General features: G+C 38.3%; 1 protein-coding gene across 1 annotated transcript in view; it reads left to right on the top strand.

Annotated features, from left to right (window-relative positions):
* LOC6036372 (out at first protein) overlaps window positions 1–18,079 on the top strand; it is a 129,266-nt gene extending 111,187 nt beyond the window's left edge. The window contains exon 6 of the mRNA XM_038255311.1: window positions 17,256–18,079. Within this exon, the coding sequence (XP_038111239.1) occupies window positions 17,256–17,566 (311 nt within the window). The 3' untranslated portion in view covers window positions 17,567–18,079. The remainder of the gene's footprint in view (window positions 1–17,255) is intronic.
* The last annotated feature ends 2,007 nt before the right edge of the window (window positions 18,080–20,086 follow it).

Genomic DNA, 20,086 nt, shown 5'->3' with positions numbered 1-20,086 from the left:
TTGGGATGTTCATGGTCATCAAGGACTCCCTGGATTCTACGAGTCTACCGCCGTAACAAGCAGGTCGTCGGATTTTGACCCCGGATCATGTGCGTATAGCATCAGTGGATATGGTAGACTACTGTATGAATGTGTTGGGATGTCCATGGTCATCCGAGGACCCCTGGTTTTAAGATCTATGAGTCAACCGTCGGCAGATTTGACCCCGGATCATGTGCGTATAGCATCAGTGGATATATTAGACTACTGTGAATGTGTTGGGATGTCCATGGTCATCCGAGGACTCCCTGGTGTTAAGATCTATGAGTCTACTGCCGTAACAAGCAAGAGGTCGTCGGATTTTGACCCCGGATCATGTGCGTATAGCATCAGTGCAAATGGTAGACTACTATATGAATGTGTTGGGATGTTCATGGTCCAAGGACTCCTCGAGTTAAGATCAACGAGTCTACCGCCGTAACAAGCAAGAGGTCGTCGGATTTTTACCCCGGATCATGTGCATAGCATCAGTGGATATATTAGACTACTGTATGAATGTGTTGGGATGTCCATGGTCATCCGAGGACTTCGGTTGCTGGCCTATCGTTGACCCCGGATCATGCGTATAGCATCAGTGCAAATGGTAGGTGACTATATATGGTCATGCACCATGTCGATCAACGAGTCTACCGCCGAAAGCAAGAGGTCGTCAACGGAGCGTATAGCATCAGTGGATATATTAGACTACTGTTGGGATGTCCATGGTCATCCGAGGACTCCCTACGAGTCTGCCGTAACAAGCAAGAGGTCGTCGGGACCCCGGATCATGTGCGTATAGCATATGTTAGACTACTATATATGATGTTCATGGTCATCCGAGGACTCTCAGTTAAGATCTACAAGTCTACCGCCATAGCAAGCAAGAGTCGGATTTTGACCCCGGATCATGTGCGAATAGCATCAGTAGACTACTATATGAATGTGTTGGGATGTTCATGGTCATCCAAGGACTCCTTGGAGTTAAGATCTACGAGTCTACCGCCGTAACAAGCAAGACGTCGGATTTGACCCCGGATCATGCGTATAGCATCAGTGCTACTACTATATGAATGTGTTGGGATGTTCATGGTCATCCGAGGACTCTCTGGAGTTAAGATCTACAAGTCTACCGCCGTAGCAAGCAGAGGTCGTCGGATTTTGACCCCGGATCATGTGCGAATAGCATCAGTGCATATGGTAGACTACTATATGAATGTGTTGGGATGTTCATGGTCATCCAAGGACTCCCTGGAGTTAAGATCTACGAGTCTACCGCCGTAACAAGCGAGAGGTCGTCGGTTTTGACCCCGGATCATGTGCGTATAGCATTAGTGCATATGGTAGACTACTGCTACCATATGCCTATACACACAAGATTCGGGGTCAAAATCCGACGACCTCTTGCTTGTTACGGCGGTTGACTCATAGATCTTAAAACCGGTGAGTCCTCGGATGACCATTAAGATCTACGAGTCTACCGCCGTAGCAAGCAAGAGGTCGTCGGATTTTGACCCCGGATCATGTGCGTATAGCATTAGTGCATATGGTAGACAACTATATGAATGTGAATGAATGAAGCACATGATCCAGGGTCAAAATCCGACGACTCTTGCTTGTTACGGCGGTAGTCTCAGATCTTAACTCCAGGGAGTCCTTGGGAGACCATGAACATCACAACACATTCATACAGTAGTCTTCCATATGCACTGATGCTATACACACAAGATTCGGGGTCAAAATCCGACGACCTCTTGCTTGTTACGGCGGTTGACTCATAGATCTTAAAACCAGTGAGTCCTCGGATGACCATTAAGATCTACGAGTCTACCGCCGTAGCAAGCAAGAGGTCGTCGGATTTTGACCCCGGATCATGTGCGTATAGCATTAGTGCATATGGTAGACTACTATATGAATGTGAATGAATGAAGCACATGATCCAGGGTCAAAATCCGACAACCTCTTGCTTGTTACGGCGGTAGTCTCGTAGATCTTTACTCCAGGGAGTCCTTAGGTGACCATGAACATCACAACACATTCATACAGTAGTCTACCATATCCACTGATGCTATTCACACAAGATTCCGGGTCAAAATCCGACGACCTCTTGCTTGTTACGGCGGTTGACTCATAGATCTTAAAACCAGGGAGTCCTCGGATGACCATGGACATCCCAACACATTCATACAGTAGTCTACCATTTCCACTGATGCTATACGCACATGATCCGGGGTCAAAATCCGACGACCTCTTGCTTGTTACGGCGGTAGACTCGTAGATCTTAACTCCAGGGAGTCCTCGGATGACCATGAACATCACAACACATTCATACAGTAGTCTACCATATCCACTGATGCTATTCACACAAGATTCCGGGTCAAAATCCGACGACCTCTTGCTTGTTACGGCGGTTGACTCATAGATCTTAAAACCAGGGAGTCCTCGGATGACCATGGACATCCCAACACATTCATACAGTAGTCTACCATTTCCACTGATGCTATACGCACATGATCCGGGGTCAAAATCCGACGACCTCTTGCTTGTTACGGCGGTAGACTCGTAGATCTTAACTCCAGGGAGTCCTCGGATGACCATGAACATCACAACACATTCATACAGTAGTCTACCATTTCCACTGATGCTATACGCACATGATCCGGGGTCAAAATCCGACGACCTCTTGCTTGTTACGGCGGTAGACTCGTAGATCTTAACTCCAGGGAGTCCTCGGATGACCATGAACATCCCAACACATTCATATAGTAGTCTACCATATCCACTGATGCTATACGCACATGATCCGGGGTCAAAATCCGACGACCTCTTGCCTGTTACGGCTGTAGACTCGTAGATCTTAACACCAGGTAGTCCTCGGATGACCATGGACATCCCAACATATTCATACAGTAGTCTACCATATCCACTGATGCTATACGCACATGATCCGGGGTCAAATCCGACGACTTGCTTGTTACGGCGGTAGACTCGTAGATCTTAACTCCAGGGAGTCCTTGGATGACCATGAACATCCCAACACATTCATATAGTAGTCTATCATATGCACTGATGCTATATGCACATGATCCGGGGTCAAAATCCGACGACCTCCTGCTTGTTACGGCGGTAGACTCGTAGATCTTAATTCCAGGGATTCCTCGGATGACCATGAACATCCCAACACATTCATATAGTAGTCTATCATATGCACTGATGCTATACACACAAGATTCGGGGTCAAAATCCGACGACCTCTTGCTTGTTATGGCGGTAGACTCGTAGATCTTAACTCCAGGGAGTCCTCGGATGACCATGGACATCCCAACACATTCATATAGTAGTCTACCATATGCACTGATGCTATACGCACATGATCCGGGGTCAAAATCCGACGACCTCTTGCTTGTTACGGCGGTAGACTCGTAGATCTTAACTCCAGGAGTCCTCGGATGACCATGAACATCCCAACACATTCATATAGTAGTCTACCATATGCACTGATGCTATAGGCACATGATCCGGGGTCAAAATCCGACGACCTCTTGCTTGTTACGGCGGTAGACTCGTAGATCTTACACCAGGGAGTCCTCGGATGACCATGGACATCCCAACATATTCATACAGTAGTCTAATATATCCACTGATGCTATACGCACATGATCCGGGGTCAAAATCCGACGACCTCTTGCTTGTTACGGCGGTAGACTCGTAGATCTTAACTCCAGGGAGTCCTTGGATGACCATGAACATCCCAACACATTCATATAGTAGTCTACCATATGCACTGATGCTATATGCACATGATCCGGGGTCAAAATCCGACGACCTCTTGCTTTTTACGGCGGTAGACTCGTAGATCTTAACTCCAGGGAGTCCTTGGATGACCATGAACATCCCAACACATTCATATAGTAGTCTACCATATGCACTGATGCTATATGCACATGATCCGGGGTCAAAATCCGACGACCTCTTGCTTGCTACGACGGTAGACTCGTAGATCTTAACTCCAGGCAGTCCTTGGATGCCCATGGACATCCCGAAGTACCCCTAGACCTTTGAGATACATAAAATTTTAGTAAACAAATAAATCAAAAAATATGTTTTTTAAATAAATTAATTTTAAACTTTTAATATTTATTTTTTATAATCGTACAAAAAATGCTAGCTGTGGACCCCTCGAGAACTTGACAACTTTTTTATACATTTGTATTGGTTGTTTCCGTTGTGCTTAAAGGAAATGGCTATGCACCAGGCGCTTCCATATTCTTGTAGATGGCTCATATAATTGGGAGGAGACGCATGGTTTTTTTTTAAATTGTTCGATTTTTTATGTTAAAAAATGTACCAACTTCTCGTCAGTCCGCGTGGACATAAAATCAAATTCTGTCGATTGCATCGGATTCGGGGATGCCTTTTCTCTCAGGAACGGATGAGATAACGTTATTCCCTTGACACAAGTTTTGTTTTGTCGAGTAGTGTTATCTCTGCACCAAACTATGCGACTATGCGCTCTCACCGCTGAGTCTCTCAATCTCTCCGAAAACTGCAATGAGAGAATGCGAGATGGCGATTAGGAGCCAACCACGCATGACGTCTCGTTAAACTGCGTTTGCAAAATTGGTTTTGTGGCGGCTTTTGTGGTTAAACGCTGTTACGGTAGGATGATCGTGGAAGCGGGAATGAGAGAGAAAAAGAAAATGTCAATCGCGAGTGTGCAAACAAGAAAACGTGTTCGGCTATGTTCGGCACTGAGAGTTTCAATGAGGAGAGAAGAGCAGTTGTATTTGAGGAATGAATATTCAGGCGGGATAATTGTAGTTGCTGAGAGCTGATATTTTGATATTTTAACCAACCTGCTGATGAATATTCATCAATTCCTGATGTAATATTGAACTTTCAAAACGTGCAGTAGTATGGTCACAAAACCAATCATAAAATGAAATTTAATGATTGTGGAGTATAGATTCATTTAACTCACTGTCCAAACACACAAAAAATACCTGAGATCATGTTTTTATTTATTGAACGATTTAAAAAAAAATATGTTATTGAAGTTGTATGATTTTTACATGAAGTAATGCTATTAATTGATTCTCAGACTTATTTTAACCATTAAAGTCGCTGTCCTATCCCATCTGAACATTTTTCAGTTAATTTCTAATTTCCCAAGAATTCCTGGGAAACTGGTTGAAAATTTCTCGTTTCCTGGGATTTTTGTAACCCAGGGAAATTGGACGCTCTAGAATAATGTATTGCCTCATTTTATTTATTTTAATTTTATTTTTATTTTTTGCTTCAATCTTCAGCTTTTTAGGCTTCCTGAGCAACACTTGCCAAAACCTTTTGCAGCTTTCGTTTGGAATGACCGGTTGATTTTTCTTTTATCTTAAACAAAAACACATCATTTTTCCAATAACGATTAATCAACGACACTAACAGGAGAAAAAATCCATTTCTACTTCACTGAAGCCCACCGCCGACAAAAAAATAGCTCATGATCTGATTGAGATTCGAATGGCCGCCAGCAGTTTAGTGTATTGCATTCTCCTACTGCCACGTCGAAACCTGAGAAATGGTGTCCCTAGTCCTTGGCGAATTTCCCCATTCGACACAGCCAGCACATCCTGTTTAGGGTGAGCCAGAGTACATGTTGCGATTGTGTCAGAACACGAATTTGACGAGCCAGCGATCGCTGTGTAGAGTTGAAGGAAGACTGAGTAACAACAAGAAAAAAAAAACATGGTGCTTCCGGCCATAACGGAATGGATTTTATTTAGTTCATTGGGAACTGGAAATTGCTTGCCATTGCGGAAAATGAACCTTCCCCGTGAGGATATGGGATGTCCCCGAAAAAAAAGTCCTTCCTGTCTTCCAACGTGTGTGTGTGGGCCCTTTGGGCGGGTGGGAGTGAAGCAATTTTTTGTGTGTGTGTCCTCCTCTCCTTCAGACAGGACCGAGGACAGTTTGCTGCTGCTCCGAACAATACTCATGCCAAACGAGTGAGCTTTGTGTGTGCGATGTAGACGTTTAGGGGAGAGCTGTCGCCTGTGACACTAATTCAATAGCATTTCTTCCACTTTATTTGGCAGCACTTTTTTGTTGTTGTTTGCTGGTGCGACTATTGGCATTTCGTTTCTGATAGTTTGTTATTGTACGTTCATTGGGCGGACAATTTGATGCCCATTGAAAAGAGAGCAGGGGTTGAGAAAATGCTAAGGACTAATATTTACCTGAAGCTAAAAAAAAGTCATCTTTTATATTAATTGAATTTCATATAAAATATCCACAAACAATTTCCCAGCGTTTAAAGGTGATTATTTGGACGACACAGAAAAGGTAGCAACACGGAATAAAAATAATTAAAATAATACAAATTACAAAAACTTTGATTCCCAAAAACATTGTTTTAGATTTTTATTGCTTAAGGCGTCTAAAAGGCATCTTTTGCACGAGAGTTTAGGGTGGTGCAAAATATTTCACCGTAGACATGAATTTTTGGATAAACCTAAAATACTGTTTAACAAATCTAATATGAAAATGTTCAGCTTTTTGCAATTTAAATATACTTCTTAACTGAAAAGCATCAAAAGCAGTGTTTTTGAGTAAAAAGTAACCTTTTGAATGGGAAGTAAATGTTGTTCCCGGTCTAACCAGAGGTTAGGTCGTTAGCTCAATCCGGGACGTCTCCGTGGGTCCTGTCTCGGTAGAAATTTGAGGCGGGCACAACCACTCTTTTTTAGGAGCCGCTCATTTTCGTACGCTCATCAAAAAGAACGGTTCTTTTGCTCTTTTTCAAAATTTGGATGAAAATGTTTTTTTAAGAATCATGTGATTTTATAAGTTATTTCAAATCGGACTTTTTATAAATTATTTGATTAAAAAAAATTAAAAATTAAAACGAAAAGATGCCCTTGAAAACCAAAAGTCTTGGTATGTCAAGATTTCTACTCGAACCTAAACATGAAAGTAATTGAATGGCATCCAAACTTAAATCTAGGATGCTCGATTTTTTTTTACTAATTTGAACATTGCATTTATTTCAGCAAAAATTGAAAAAATGCTGATATTTTATTAAAAAAAATATTCTGTGAACTCATTTCTGCATTCTGATTTAAGGGGTTACATACATGTAAATCGGCAAAAATGTCCGAGGTTGGTTTGAGCACAAACTTAAACTTTTTTCAATCTGTTTTCAGGACATTGAAATATACATTTTCTGCTGTTAATAAAATAAATTTGAAGACATTTGGTTGTATCATTGCCGAGATACAGCTATATGAAGTTAGCAGTTTCAAAAAACGGGTGCCACAATATCTCAAAACGGCCTTGACCAAATCGGCTCAAAATGTCGGTGAAGACTCGTTAAACCGGTCCCGTGTGCATGACGAAGGCCGTTTTTCAAAAAGTTTATTTTTAAAAAAGATAAAAATATTTTTTATGTTTTTCATATAAAAAATCGAAAGTTTTCGATTTTTGCCTTGAGCATGGCAAAATTTTCAGCTTAAATCGCCTGTAACTTACATTAATCATAAAATTTCTCCATGAAACTTTCAGGAGTGATTGAAAATCATCTTTTAAGTTGATTTAATAAATTTTCTGTAATATGTTTTTTTTATTTTCTACATGTATGTAACCCCTTAATCGATAATGTTCATGAACGCTACAGTTTAATCGGACAAAAGGATTTTTTTTCCAGAAATCTCCAAACTATTCAGTAGATTTTTGGTAATATTTTACAAACTATGCAATTTGAAATGTTAAAATTTGAATTCGGGTAATACTTTAATGTACAATCAGTTGTACAATAAAAAGTTTTTTTGCAATTCCGTCTTGAAACTTCCTACTTTTCCTGTCATTCTCGCGTGACGAAACAGCCTACTTTTATTTACTAAAAATAACAGAATCGAATAGAAACACATTTCAAAACAAATGCTAAAAAAATCTACTTTTCAGCACTGAAATGGATGCTGAAAAGTTAAACTTTTCAGCACTAGTAACACTTTTCAACATTTTTTTGATTTAAGCGATTTATTGACAAAATACATGAATATTCGACTTATAATTTCACTCAATGGGTGTTTTTCAGAAATGCAAAAAATGTTGTATGGAACTCGTTGCAAACCTTGATTTTTTCAGCACGTGTCGTACATTTATCCAACGAGGTTCACCGAGTTGTTGCAAAAAAAAAATACCAGTCTAAATATTTTGGCCAAAGAACCCCCAAAAAATGTTTGGCCAAAGAACCCCCAAAACATGAAAATTGATGTTTTCCAAGTCTCACCCAAACAATCCACCATTTTCTAATGTCGAGATCTCAGCAACTAATGAAACATCCGTGAAATTTTGCCATCTTTTCGAAAAAAATATTTTCGAAAATTTTAAATCAAGACTAACATTTCAAAAGGGCATAATATTGAATAATTGGTTCTTTTGAAATGTTGGTCTTGATTCAAAAAAATTGAAAACATTTTTTTCGAAAAGATAGGAAAATTTCACGAATGTTTCATATTATAACATTGAAAATCGTACCATTAGTTGCTGAGATATCGACATTAGAAAATGGTGGGGTTTTTGGGTGAGACTTAAATAACATCATTTTTCCTGTTTTTAAACCTTTGCATGGCAATATCTCAGCAACTAAGGTTCGTATCAACAAAGTTCAAAAAAGAAAAATATAGAGAATTTTCCCAGCTTTTCAAAAATATTTTTTCAAAGGTGGGCAAACATGTGCACTAATTTTAAAAAATGAAAAACTGCGACTAGGGGAAATTCTCGTATGTTTGGCAGGTCAAGCACTCGCTCCTAATTCCATCCAATTTGCTGATTTTCACTATTTAAACAACTAATTTTGCAAAACTTTTGATAGAAACTTGCTTGCTCACTTCTTATTGAGCTATTTATCACTCGATTTCAGTTGAAAACGCTTTTAATAAGCTTTAATTGAATGTCAAAGTTCTGACCTGCCAACATTAGAGGCACGCTGGAATTAGATGCTGTTCCCCTATTTAAAAAAAAGTCACCTAAAAATGGATTTAACTTGAAAACGATGCACTTTATCAAAATTTCGCTAAAGTACTTTTTGATTGCAAATTTGATTTTACATCAAAAATAAAGTTGAAAAATTTTTGCGACAAATGTTTCGATTTTTTTTTAAATCAGTGTTGATTCAAAAAGATTTATAACTCGCTCAAAGATTTTTTGCACAATCTGGAAATTTCTGAAAAGTTGACATTTGATGTCCTCTAAAACAAATAAAAAAAATTAAAAATTAAAAATAGTGCTTTTTTTTCAAATCAAGTTTTAGTGACAAAAAGTGAAATTAAAAGCACCAAAAAAATATTTCCGTGTATAATTTATTTTCAGTGTAGTTCATATCCATACCTACAACTTTGCTGAAGACATTAAATCGATCGAAAAAATCCTTCAAAAGATACAGATTTTTGAATTTTCATGCATCATTTTTATATGGACAGCTGCCAAATTTGTATGGAAATTTATATGGACAAACTAATGATGCAAAATGGCTTCTTTGGGCAAACCGAAGGCACCAAAAAAGTTTCAGTCGGATTAAGAAATACAAAAAAAAATCGAATGACCGAAATCTGAGAGAACTGCTCATCAGGAAAATCTTTTTCAAGATGCAGATCTTCGAATGTTGGGGTGATACGGGAAGGCAGCGCCATATTGATAGGATAGAATAGTGTGCGAAGTTCTGTTTTTTTTTGCAGACGCTAAATAGGTTAATATCAAGCAATTGATCGAATTCAACATTTGATTTAAGTTAAAAAGAAGATGTCCGAGAATTTGCACCCCGTTTCACCTTAGTATGTTCATAAATATGCAAATTGTATGAAGCCTGGTATGGAAAAACAAATTATGCAAAATGATTGTTTAACATGGACAATTTTTCATTCAAATCAAAAATTAGAAAGGAAAGTCGATTTTCAAAAAAGGTATAGAATTACTCACCAATAAGCTGTTTCGTTCCATCCTGATCAACAGTTTTCCTTTAGATAATATTTGTTGAAATTATACAGTATGCCATATCCACAGTTCTGAATTTCGTAGACAAATACCATCAAAATTGTCTGGGCGTTTTAATAAATAAGGATGCCTCATGAATATATTGCGAATATATTTTTGTTTGCCGTATGTAGTGCTTTTCATGCCACTGCAAACACGCACAAGTCCGAACATATTTTCCTTTGCACCGAAAAAACAAACACTCCTGGTAAAACGTAAGCACCTCCACCAAACTCAAACAGAAACGTTTCATTTCGCCAACCCCTTAAAACGAACACACACACACTCTCTCCCTCAAACATTCTCCCGATCTGCAAAGCTCGCCCTGTTTTTCCGGCGTCGTCGTGTGTCGCAAAAGCAAACCATACAAAATCAATAAATTTCATAAATTGTGACTATTAAATAAATAAATTATTGCCATTTTAAGTTCAAGCTCCAGTGAGCTTGTGGTGTATTTTCTTCCCGTTGGGACGATCGAGAGAGCTTTTCCTGTTTCGGTGCAGCGTTGGTAGGGTTGGAGCGCCCCAGCTGCTAAGCGTCGTCGTCGATGTCGTCGTTGCAGGAAAGTTAAGCTTAGTTATTGGGGTAGTTTTGGGGTAAAATGAGCTTTTGAAATATTGTTTAAACTTATTTGCTCTGAGGTTGAGGAATTGTTTTCCAATACTTTTGAAAGTAGTCCAAATTCAGAATAAAATAAAGTATTTTTAAGTTAAGATAATGAAATCTATCCCCTGTCGGCACGTATGCGAGTGTGAATAAGCCAAAATTAAATGCCGTATGATTGCGAAAAGTTAGAAACATACTAAGGGATCTGCCACCATCTATAGTCCCCAACCACACCGGTCCTGCGAGGCAAAGTGTGGTGGTGGGAAAGTGAGTGAATTGAAATGCAATTGAAGTGCCAGTTGGGAAAACTAACTGTATCGGAAAAGTGCTGGTGCTTTTCATGTGGGCAAATAGAAATGGGTAATTCTCCGCCAACACAGCAGTTGCCCCGACCTCTTCGATTTGCGTGAAACTTTGTCCTAAGGGGTAACTTCTGTCCCTGATCATGAATCCGAGGTCCGTTTTTAATATCTCGTGACGGAGGGCGGTACGACCTTCCATTTTGAACATGAAAAAGAGTGTTTTTCAATAATTTCCAGCCTGAAACGGTGATGAGATAGAAATTTGGTGTCAGCGATTTGATGGCGTACTCAGAATTCCGAAAACGTATTTTCATCGAAAAAACACTAAAAAAGTTTTTTCTCCCATTTTCCGTTACTCGACTGTAAAAATTTTGGAACATGTCATTTTATGGGAAATTTAATTTTCTGTTCGAATCTACATTGACCCAGAAGTCATTTTTTCATTTAGAACAAAATTTTTCATTTTAAAATTTCGTGTTTCTAACTTTGCAGAGTTATTTTTAGAGTGTAACAATGTTCTACAGTAGAGAGACAACTACAAAAATTTTGATATATAGACATAAGGGGTTTGCTTATAAATATCACGAGTTATCGCGATTTTACGAAAAAGTTTTGAAAAAGTTACTTTTTGCGTTTCTCTTTGTTTCGTCGTCCGTGTCTGTCGCGGGTGACCATGAACGGCCATGATCGATGACGACCAACTTTTTTAAAACTTTTTTTCGTAAAATCGTGATAACTTGTGATGTTTATAAGCAAAACCCTTATGTATATATATTAAAATTTTTGTAGTTGTCTGCTCTACAACTTTGTAGAACATTGTTACACTCTAAAAAATAACTCTGCAAAGTTAGAAAAAACACGAAATTTTAAAATGAAAAATTTTGTTCTAAATGAAAAAATGACCCTTCTGGGTCAATGTAGATTCGAAAAGTACATTAAATTTCCCATAAAATAACATGTTCCAAATTTTTTTACAGTCGAGTAACGGAAAATGGGAGAATTTTTAAACTTTTTAGTGTTTTTTCGATGAAAATACGTTTTTCGGAATTCTGAGTACGCCATCAAATCGGGCGTCTAATTTTACATAAAAGTCCCTTTGACACCAAATTTCTATCTCATCACCGTTTCAGGCTGCAAATTATTGGAAAACACCTCTTTTTTCGCATGTTCAAAAATGGAAGGGGTCGTACCGCCCCTCCGTCACGAGATATCAAAAAACGGACCTCGGATTCGTGATCAGGGACAAAAGTTACCCCTTAGGACAAAGTTTCACGCAAATCGAAGAGGGGTCGGGGCAACTTTTCCCGATTTCGTGTGAGTTGGTAGAGAATTACCCAAATAAGAAGGGGATGAAAAAATCCTCTCACTTTGAGAATATCCTCATAAAACATGATCGAGTGAAATTTGTTCCAATGTTGGCTGCTTCAGCTACTGCTGCCAATTGGAAAATGCTTTTCCGTTTAAATGTTCGAATAAATAGTTGGACGTGTTTTGCGATCGAACCAATGAGGGAGGAAACGGGGCTGGTAGGGATGATTGGAGGGCAGTTTCGATGAAGCAATTAGAGAGTGCATTCTCCAAACTGTTATGTTATGCAGCATCATTCGGGGTGGCAAAGTGTTTTAATTGTTTAAAAGGATATGAAAAAAACGTATCGCGGAAAATGAACACATCGTGCGAGGTCATGTTGCGATTTGAAACGGATTGTTATTTCTGAAAATGGGGGAAACAATCAGACAGAAATAACTTACCGATTATCTCCGGCATTGGCTTTTTTATGGAAGCAACTTTATTTAAAAAAAAAACGTGAAGGGAGTTTTCACGAAAATTTAAATCCTTTTAATACTTAATTTTTATGTTTAAGATTGTTTAGATAACATTAAACTTATTTTGTATTACCATCTTCCAAAACTGCAGAAAGACTAGTATGCTTGTATGCCCAAATCTAAACAGAAAACTTATGAAAGTTAAAAGAAATATTAAATCCGGATGTACGACGAAAGGTCGAAAGACATATGGTCGAAAGTGAACAAAAGGTCGAATGGACAAAACGTCGAAAGGACAAAAGGTCAAATGTGAAAAAATGAAACAAATAATTATAATTCTAAACTTCCAACAAAAAGAAAAGAAAAAAGTATTTTCTCATTTTTTTTTCAGTTATCCTTGGTTTATTCATCCTTTTTATAATGACCATTTTTAAATATACAAAATAACTTCCAAAGCATTTTTTGAGATGATTTCCATTTTTTTTTAACAGGAGCAGTTCTTCCAAAAAAAGTTTGACTTTTAAAATATTTTTTAAGTTTTTGATTTTCAAAAACAACCTTTTCTTGATGGTCAACATATTTTTGTGAGTTTTTCCATTCTTTTAAACATGAGCAGAGCTTTGAAAAAAAATATGATCGCCTTATAAAGTATTTTGGAAGTTCATTTGGACTGAAAAATCAGGGGGCAAAAAAAATTCTAATGAATATTTCAGTTTAACCAACTGAAAACCAGTGAATATGCATTTTCCCGCGTTTAGAATCATATTTAGCATGTTTGAACTTCTTTGAAAACATTTTAAATTTTCATGAAATACCAATGTAAAGTCTCAAGAAAAGTTTTTTTTTTGCGAAAAAAAAAAATCCATCAATACCTCGATATTATTAAAACTAATGGTTGGAAAGCAACTGTACGCCTGTAAAATGCATTTTTGAACACTTTTTTCATCCAAATGTTGAAACCAAGGCTTGTAATTTCAATTTTTTTTTTACCCCCCCCCCCCCCTCGACTTTAGTCGGCCGAGGGACATAAACTTCAAAAAATATTTGCAACGGCCTAACAACCTTTCCAACATTTTTTTTATTGATTTGGTATCTTCGGCAAAGTTGTAGGTATTGATGAGGACTATTCAGAGAAAATTGGTGGTTTTTTATTAAACTTTTTTTTCACAAAAAAATTTTTTTCCCGAAATTCGTATTTTTTTTATTTTTGACTGTTTTCAATATGTTTTAAGGGACAAAACCGCGCGTTTTTAAGCCATTCAGAAGTTATACTTTTTTTAATGTGATTTTTGTTAAAAAAATAAATCTCGTACTTAATTTTGTTTGACCTTATTTTTTTGTAAAATTAAATTTACAAGATCGGAAACTGTTTTTAATCATGCGCAATCGATTCCCCAGGAAATTTTATGTGAAAAACTGACTTTTTACGAACTTTGCCTTTTTGCCCACTTTACAGAGATCAAATAGCATATTTTTGTGAGTTTTTATATTCTTTCAAACATGAGCAGTTGAAAAAAAAAGTTCGACGAAAAGTTCATTCTTTCAAACATGAGCAGTTCCTTTCACAAAAGTTCGACTTCTAAAATAATTTGGAAGTTTCTTTTTATTTTTAATATTTTGCCTGGCAAGATAAGTTGACATATCGGCTCCCCTCCCACTAACATTTACACACAAGATCCTCTGTAATGGGTCTCGTGGCGCAGGGGTAGCGGCTTCGGCTGCCGATCCCGATGATGCTATGAGACGCGGGTTCGATTCCCGCCTTATCCACTGAGCTTCTATCGGATGGTGAAGTAAAACGTCGGTCCCGGTTTCTCCTGTCTCGTCAGAGGCGCTGGAGCAGAAATCCCACGTTAGAGGAAGGCCATGCCCCGGGGGGCGTAGTGCCAATAGTTTCGTTATCCTCTGTAATTATTAAGTCAAATGTAATTACAAAAGCCGACTCGGTCCTAACCAGGTCCCAGTACCGGAAAGAACCTAATAAAAATAATTTTATGAAAAAAAAGATACGTTGACATTCTGCGGTTCTAGAGAGCGTCAGTATGGCTACTGCGCAAAGTGCGGCGGTCTGTTCTGAACTATCGATCTTTCAGTTCAATTTCAGTTCTTCCAAAAAAAGTTCGAATTCAATTTTTATTTTATTCTTAAAACCCTATTCTTGACTGTCGTAATGATTTTGTATTTAGTCCATTCTTACAAATATAAGCGGTTCTTTTTTTAAATACTACTTCTAAAATATTTTGTTAGTTTTTACTTTATTTATAAAAAATGTTGAACTATCTTAGACATTTTTACATTTACATTTTACAAATTTGAATAGCTTTGAAAAATGCAAAAAGTCTTGCTTCTTAAATATCTATCCTTTTTCAATCTATCTTGCATGATCATAATAGATCCTAAGAAAATCTGACTTCAAAAACATAGCCGATATATAAAATCTATCGTATTTATTTATATTTTAAAAGATAAACCTCCTCAAATCCCTCCCCCCCCTCCCTTTCAAAAAGTCTCCAACAATCCGAGAGCAAGTTTTTATTCAGAAGACCTCTAATTTTTTTTTGAATATAGAAGTGAAATAAAAAAAAATGTTTTGAGCACCTTTCTTTACCTGCTTTTCAATATTTGTGTATTGAGGCTCACATCAAAAGTTTAGTTTTGTATTTTTTTAATCCTTTCGACCTTTTGTTCATTCGACCATTTGTCCATTCGAATTTTTGGCATTCGACCTTTTGTTCATTCGTCCTTATGTCTTTCGACCTTTTGTCGTACATTAACTTAATCCACCCTAAGGTTGTTGAAGAGCAATTCTCTACGAAATCGGTCTTTTTTCTTCAATTTTAATTTTTGCATTTTTTAAATTTTTCGATCTTTTCGAAAAAAATATTTAGAAAAAATTTAAGCCGAGACTCACTTTTAAAAACGGCGTAATATTGATTGTTTGGCCCTTTTGAAATGCTAGTCTTGATTTAAATTTTTTTTAAATATCTATTTCGAAAAGATTGGAAATTTCCCGAATGTTTCATATTTTAACATTGAAATCGGACCATTAGTTGCTGAGATATCGACATAAAAAAATAGTGGGTTGTTTGGGTGAGACTTAGAAAACATCAATTTTCCTGTTTTTAAACCAATGCGAGGCAATATCTCAGCAACTTAGGGTCGTATCAACAAAATTCAAAACAGCAAAATATAGAGAATTTTCTCAGCATTTCAATTTTTTTTTTTTGAGGTGGGCAAACATGTGCAGTAATTTAAAAAAAAAATGAAAAACTGCGACTATTTTCAAAAAGTCATTTAAAAATTGATTTAGCTTGAAAACGGTGCACTTTATCAAAATTTCACTAAAGTACTTTTTGATTGCAAATTCAATTTTACAACGAAAAATGAAGTTGAAAAGTTTTTGCGACAAATAATTCGATTTTTGAAAAAATCAGTATTGATTAAAAAATTCATAACTCGGTCAAAGATTTTTTGCACAACTTGGAAATTTCTGGAAAGTTGGCATTTGATGTCCTCTAAAACATATCAAAAAATAAAAAAAATAAAAATAGTTTTTTTGCAAATCAAGTTTTAGTGACAATAAGTTAAATAAATACAATTTTATTACCGTGTATCCTTTTTTCCAGTGTAGTCCGTATCCATACCTTCAACTTTGCTTTAGACACCAAATCAATCGAAAAATTCCTTCAAAAGATACAGATTATTGAATTTTCATGCATCATTTTTGTATGGACAGCTGCCGAATTTGTATGAAAAATTATATGGACAAACTAATGATGCAAAATGGCTTCTTTGGGCATACCGAAGGCACCAAAAAAGTTTCAGTCGGATTCAAAAATACAAAAAAAAATCGAATGACCGAAATCTGAGGGAACTGCTCTGAAGCCTTCCTCACATTGGTAAAGTTATATTTTTCATTTGATAGTGTTGTTAGATCTTCAATCTTTTGGGCGAGTTGGAAAGCTCTTCTGATTACCCACCAACGATGGGCCTCACGACAGATGCGGACAACATTTTCATCAAATTATCTGAGTTCTAACCTCTAATAAGTGTTAAATTGCCGCTTAAGTGTTTGTAACTTTTGATAGGGTTGTCAGATCTTCAATGTTCAGAAAGATCTTTTAAATACCTTTCTAAAAACCACCCTTTTTACAATCTTCTGGACTTTTGTTAAAATCATATTTTTAGCATAACTTTTCAAGTACTTTACAAAACATCATAATATTAAGAACGGTCCAAATCGGTTCAGCCAGTCCGGTGAAAATTGAGTGCATTTTTTTCGATGCACGGACTTACAGACATACACACGCACAGACATTTGCTCAGAATTTGATTCTGAATCGAAAAGTATACGTGAAGGTGGGTCTAGGAGGTCAAATCAAAAAGTTCACTTTTCGTGTGTGTGTGTGTGTGTGTGTTATAGCCTTTCCTCAGTAAGGAGAGGAAGGCAAAACTTCTTAATTGATCAGTCCGACCCCCCGTTTCAATTAAATGCACCAATCTAATCTCCAATTTCCTCCGCTCCCTTCCCCCATTTCAGGTTCCTCCATCTCGATCCTGGAGTCGGCGGTCAAGTCGTTCCCGTCGGTCACAACCGGCAGCCCGCCGTCCCGGTGCAGCGACGTGTCCGCCATCTGGGCCCCGTGCATCTGCACGCTGGAAATGTGCATCGGCTGGTACCCGTGCGGGCTCAAGTACTGCAAGGGCAAACCGGACAGCGGCAACCCGTTGCTGAACGGCGCCAACGGGGCGGGCAGTTCCAGTTACCGCTGTGGCATCAAAACTTGCCGCAAGTGCCATCAGTACTCGTACTACGTACGGGAAAAGCAGCAGTGCCTGTGGGATGAATGACCGCTCGAGGGTCACCATCACCACCACCCTACGGTGGACCGGACCCCGGTTCCGATCTACAACAATCGAACGACGACGACGACGACGCCAACAACGACGACCGCCGATAATAGTGTCATTGGAGCACACAAATCACTGGCAGCAGCAGCGACAGGGACAACTTCGACTAGGTTTAAGGGCAGTAGAGTTAGTAACAGTAGCAAGACTAGTAACAACAGTACTAGCACTAGTGATAAGGGCCGTATTGTAACCGACGACAACGACGCTACGAGGGGAGGCGAGAGCAGGTTGGCGGAGGGCGCAACAACCACAACCGAAACAATCAGTGAATTTAATTTTTTACTCCAAGATTATACGCCGGAAGGGATGAGGGTAACGAGGGCGGTAGGATTGACCACAGCCGCAGGACCAGAACCAGATAAACCCAGAATAACGGTTAGCAGGATACGAAGGGTAGCAGCAGCAGATGTAGAGATGTGTTTCAAGTTTAATGAAATTATTTTATAGCACAAATAGGTCTGGATGGCTTTTTATGCTGACTTTCGTTTGTATCCGAATCTCCCTCTTTTGGCTGCTGAGCTGGGTTGTACTGTTGGTGGAACAGATTTCCCCGTTGCAAGATTTATAAGAGTTCTGATTAGTTTGGCTATCTGATTTGGATGACCTGTGTAGAAATTAGGAGAGATAAGTTTTGGGGTCATTTTATCTAATTGTGAACAAGAATCTTAATTATAACTACGTTTTTGCCTTTCATACAAAAGAAAGGTTTGAGGTTTGCTTTTGGAAAAACGCTTTTCTCAGAAATCTTGAAAAAATCTTGCACGGCGGGGGATTGTCCCAAAAAAAATCCTATCCTATCAGATTTATAGCCGTGGGGTCAGAGACGAACGTTTTATTTTTTTATTCACAATTTTCGATCAGTAAATGTGGTCAAAGCTATTTTTAGAGGTTATTTTTTGAACTATTTTACAGATAACACTATTAAATTAAAAGAATTCAGTTTCAATCAATAAGCCATTCGAAAACATGCGCCATAAACTGATTGGGCCCAAAATTTGAAGCTTTTCCAAATCTTATTTCCAGAGATATAGCCATATTACTGTTTTACATCTTATTTTTACCCTATTTATTCCTGTTGTGGTTTGGTTGAGCGTTTTAGCAGAATGCATTACTGTGAATACAAAGAGACGAGTTGTTCCTTTTAATTCCGCTATATATTTTAATATCTTGACAGATACGTATTTCGTCTACTACTTGCAGACTTCATCAGTGTTCTGTTCTCGACTGAAGGTTCATCGCTGGTGTATCCATATTTGTAGTTACTGTAGGTACTACCTCCTCGTTCTTCTTTTGTGCCTGTATAGGTAACAGCTTAAACAGCCACGTTGAGCCGTTACCTGAATCCTTGTTGAGTAAACGTTTGTTGCCTGCCTTGAAGATTTCCAAACTTTCAGCGACAGCCAGCTTCGATGGGTTAGTGATGTGTCTTAAGATGACCGCGTCGCTAGCTGTGATGTTATGTTTTTCCTCGATGATGTGTTCGGTTACTGCTGACTTGAAATGGGGGACAAATCCTTTCCGTTTTTCCTCCATGGCAATTTTGACATATGTGTGTATATGCTCATCCAACCTGGTTTGCAGCAATCTCTTAGTTTGTCCAATGTAGCTCATATCACAGTGGCCGCAGGATACCTCGTAGATGCCGGGTTTGCCTAAAGTCGGTATGGGGTCTTTCGTTGAACCTAAGATGGATTCCAACTGGCTGTTTCTACTGCTGAACACTAAATCGATGCCAAATTTAGCCAGTTTTTGTCGTAATGGGCGTGTTATCCTGTAGTCGAATTCTACTGCTGCTCTTCGCAGTGGCTCTGCTGATGGCGTAAGGGTTGTGAGTGAAGTTCTGTGCAGTTTTCTTTCCTTCTTATCGATGATTGCTTGGATAGTTGTTCTGCTGTAACCGTTGATTTCCGCTGTTTCAAATATGTACTCCAATTCTTTCATTCGTCAAATTATGCATGGAACAGAGCTACTTCCAGTTCAGGGATTGCATCTACCAACAGAGGATGGGAGCATCGATGGGTAACCCACTGTCACCGTTCATGAGCGATGTTTATATGGCAGCTTTGGAACACGAACTACAAACCAAAAACCTACTACCAGAACGTTGGTGGAGATACGTAGATGACATCTTCTGCATCATCAAAAGGGACTCACTAACAACGGTACTGGACACCATAAACAGTGCACGCAGGAGCATCAAGTTCACTTACGAAATGGAAGTCGAAGGAAAGTTACCTTTCTTAGACATCCTGATCCTAAGAGAACCAGGTTGCCCATCTTCGTTTTCTTTCGAGATCTACAGGAAGCCAACAAACACCAGAAGAACAATCCCAGCCACGTCAAACCATTCATTCCAACATAAGATGGCAGCATATCATTATTTTATACATAGGATGACAACTTTACCCTCAGCGAAGCAGGAAAACAGAAAGAATTGGAGTACATATTTGAAACAGCGGA

Source organism: Culex quinquefasciatus, chromosome 2 (assembly GCF_015732765.1).
Source record: "Culex quinquefasciatus strain JHB chromosome 2, VPISU_Cqui_1.0_pri_paternal, whole genome shotgun sequence".
NCBI classification, from domain to species: domain Eukaryota; kingdom Metazoa; phylum Arthropoda; class Insecta; order Diptera; family Culicidae; genus Culex; species Culex quinquefasciatus.
The sequence above is the reverse complement of the archived record's forward strand: the minus strand, read 5'-3'. Positions and strand labels throughout refer to the sequence as shown.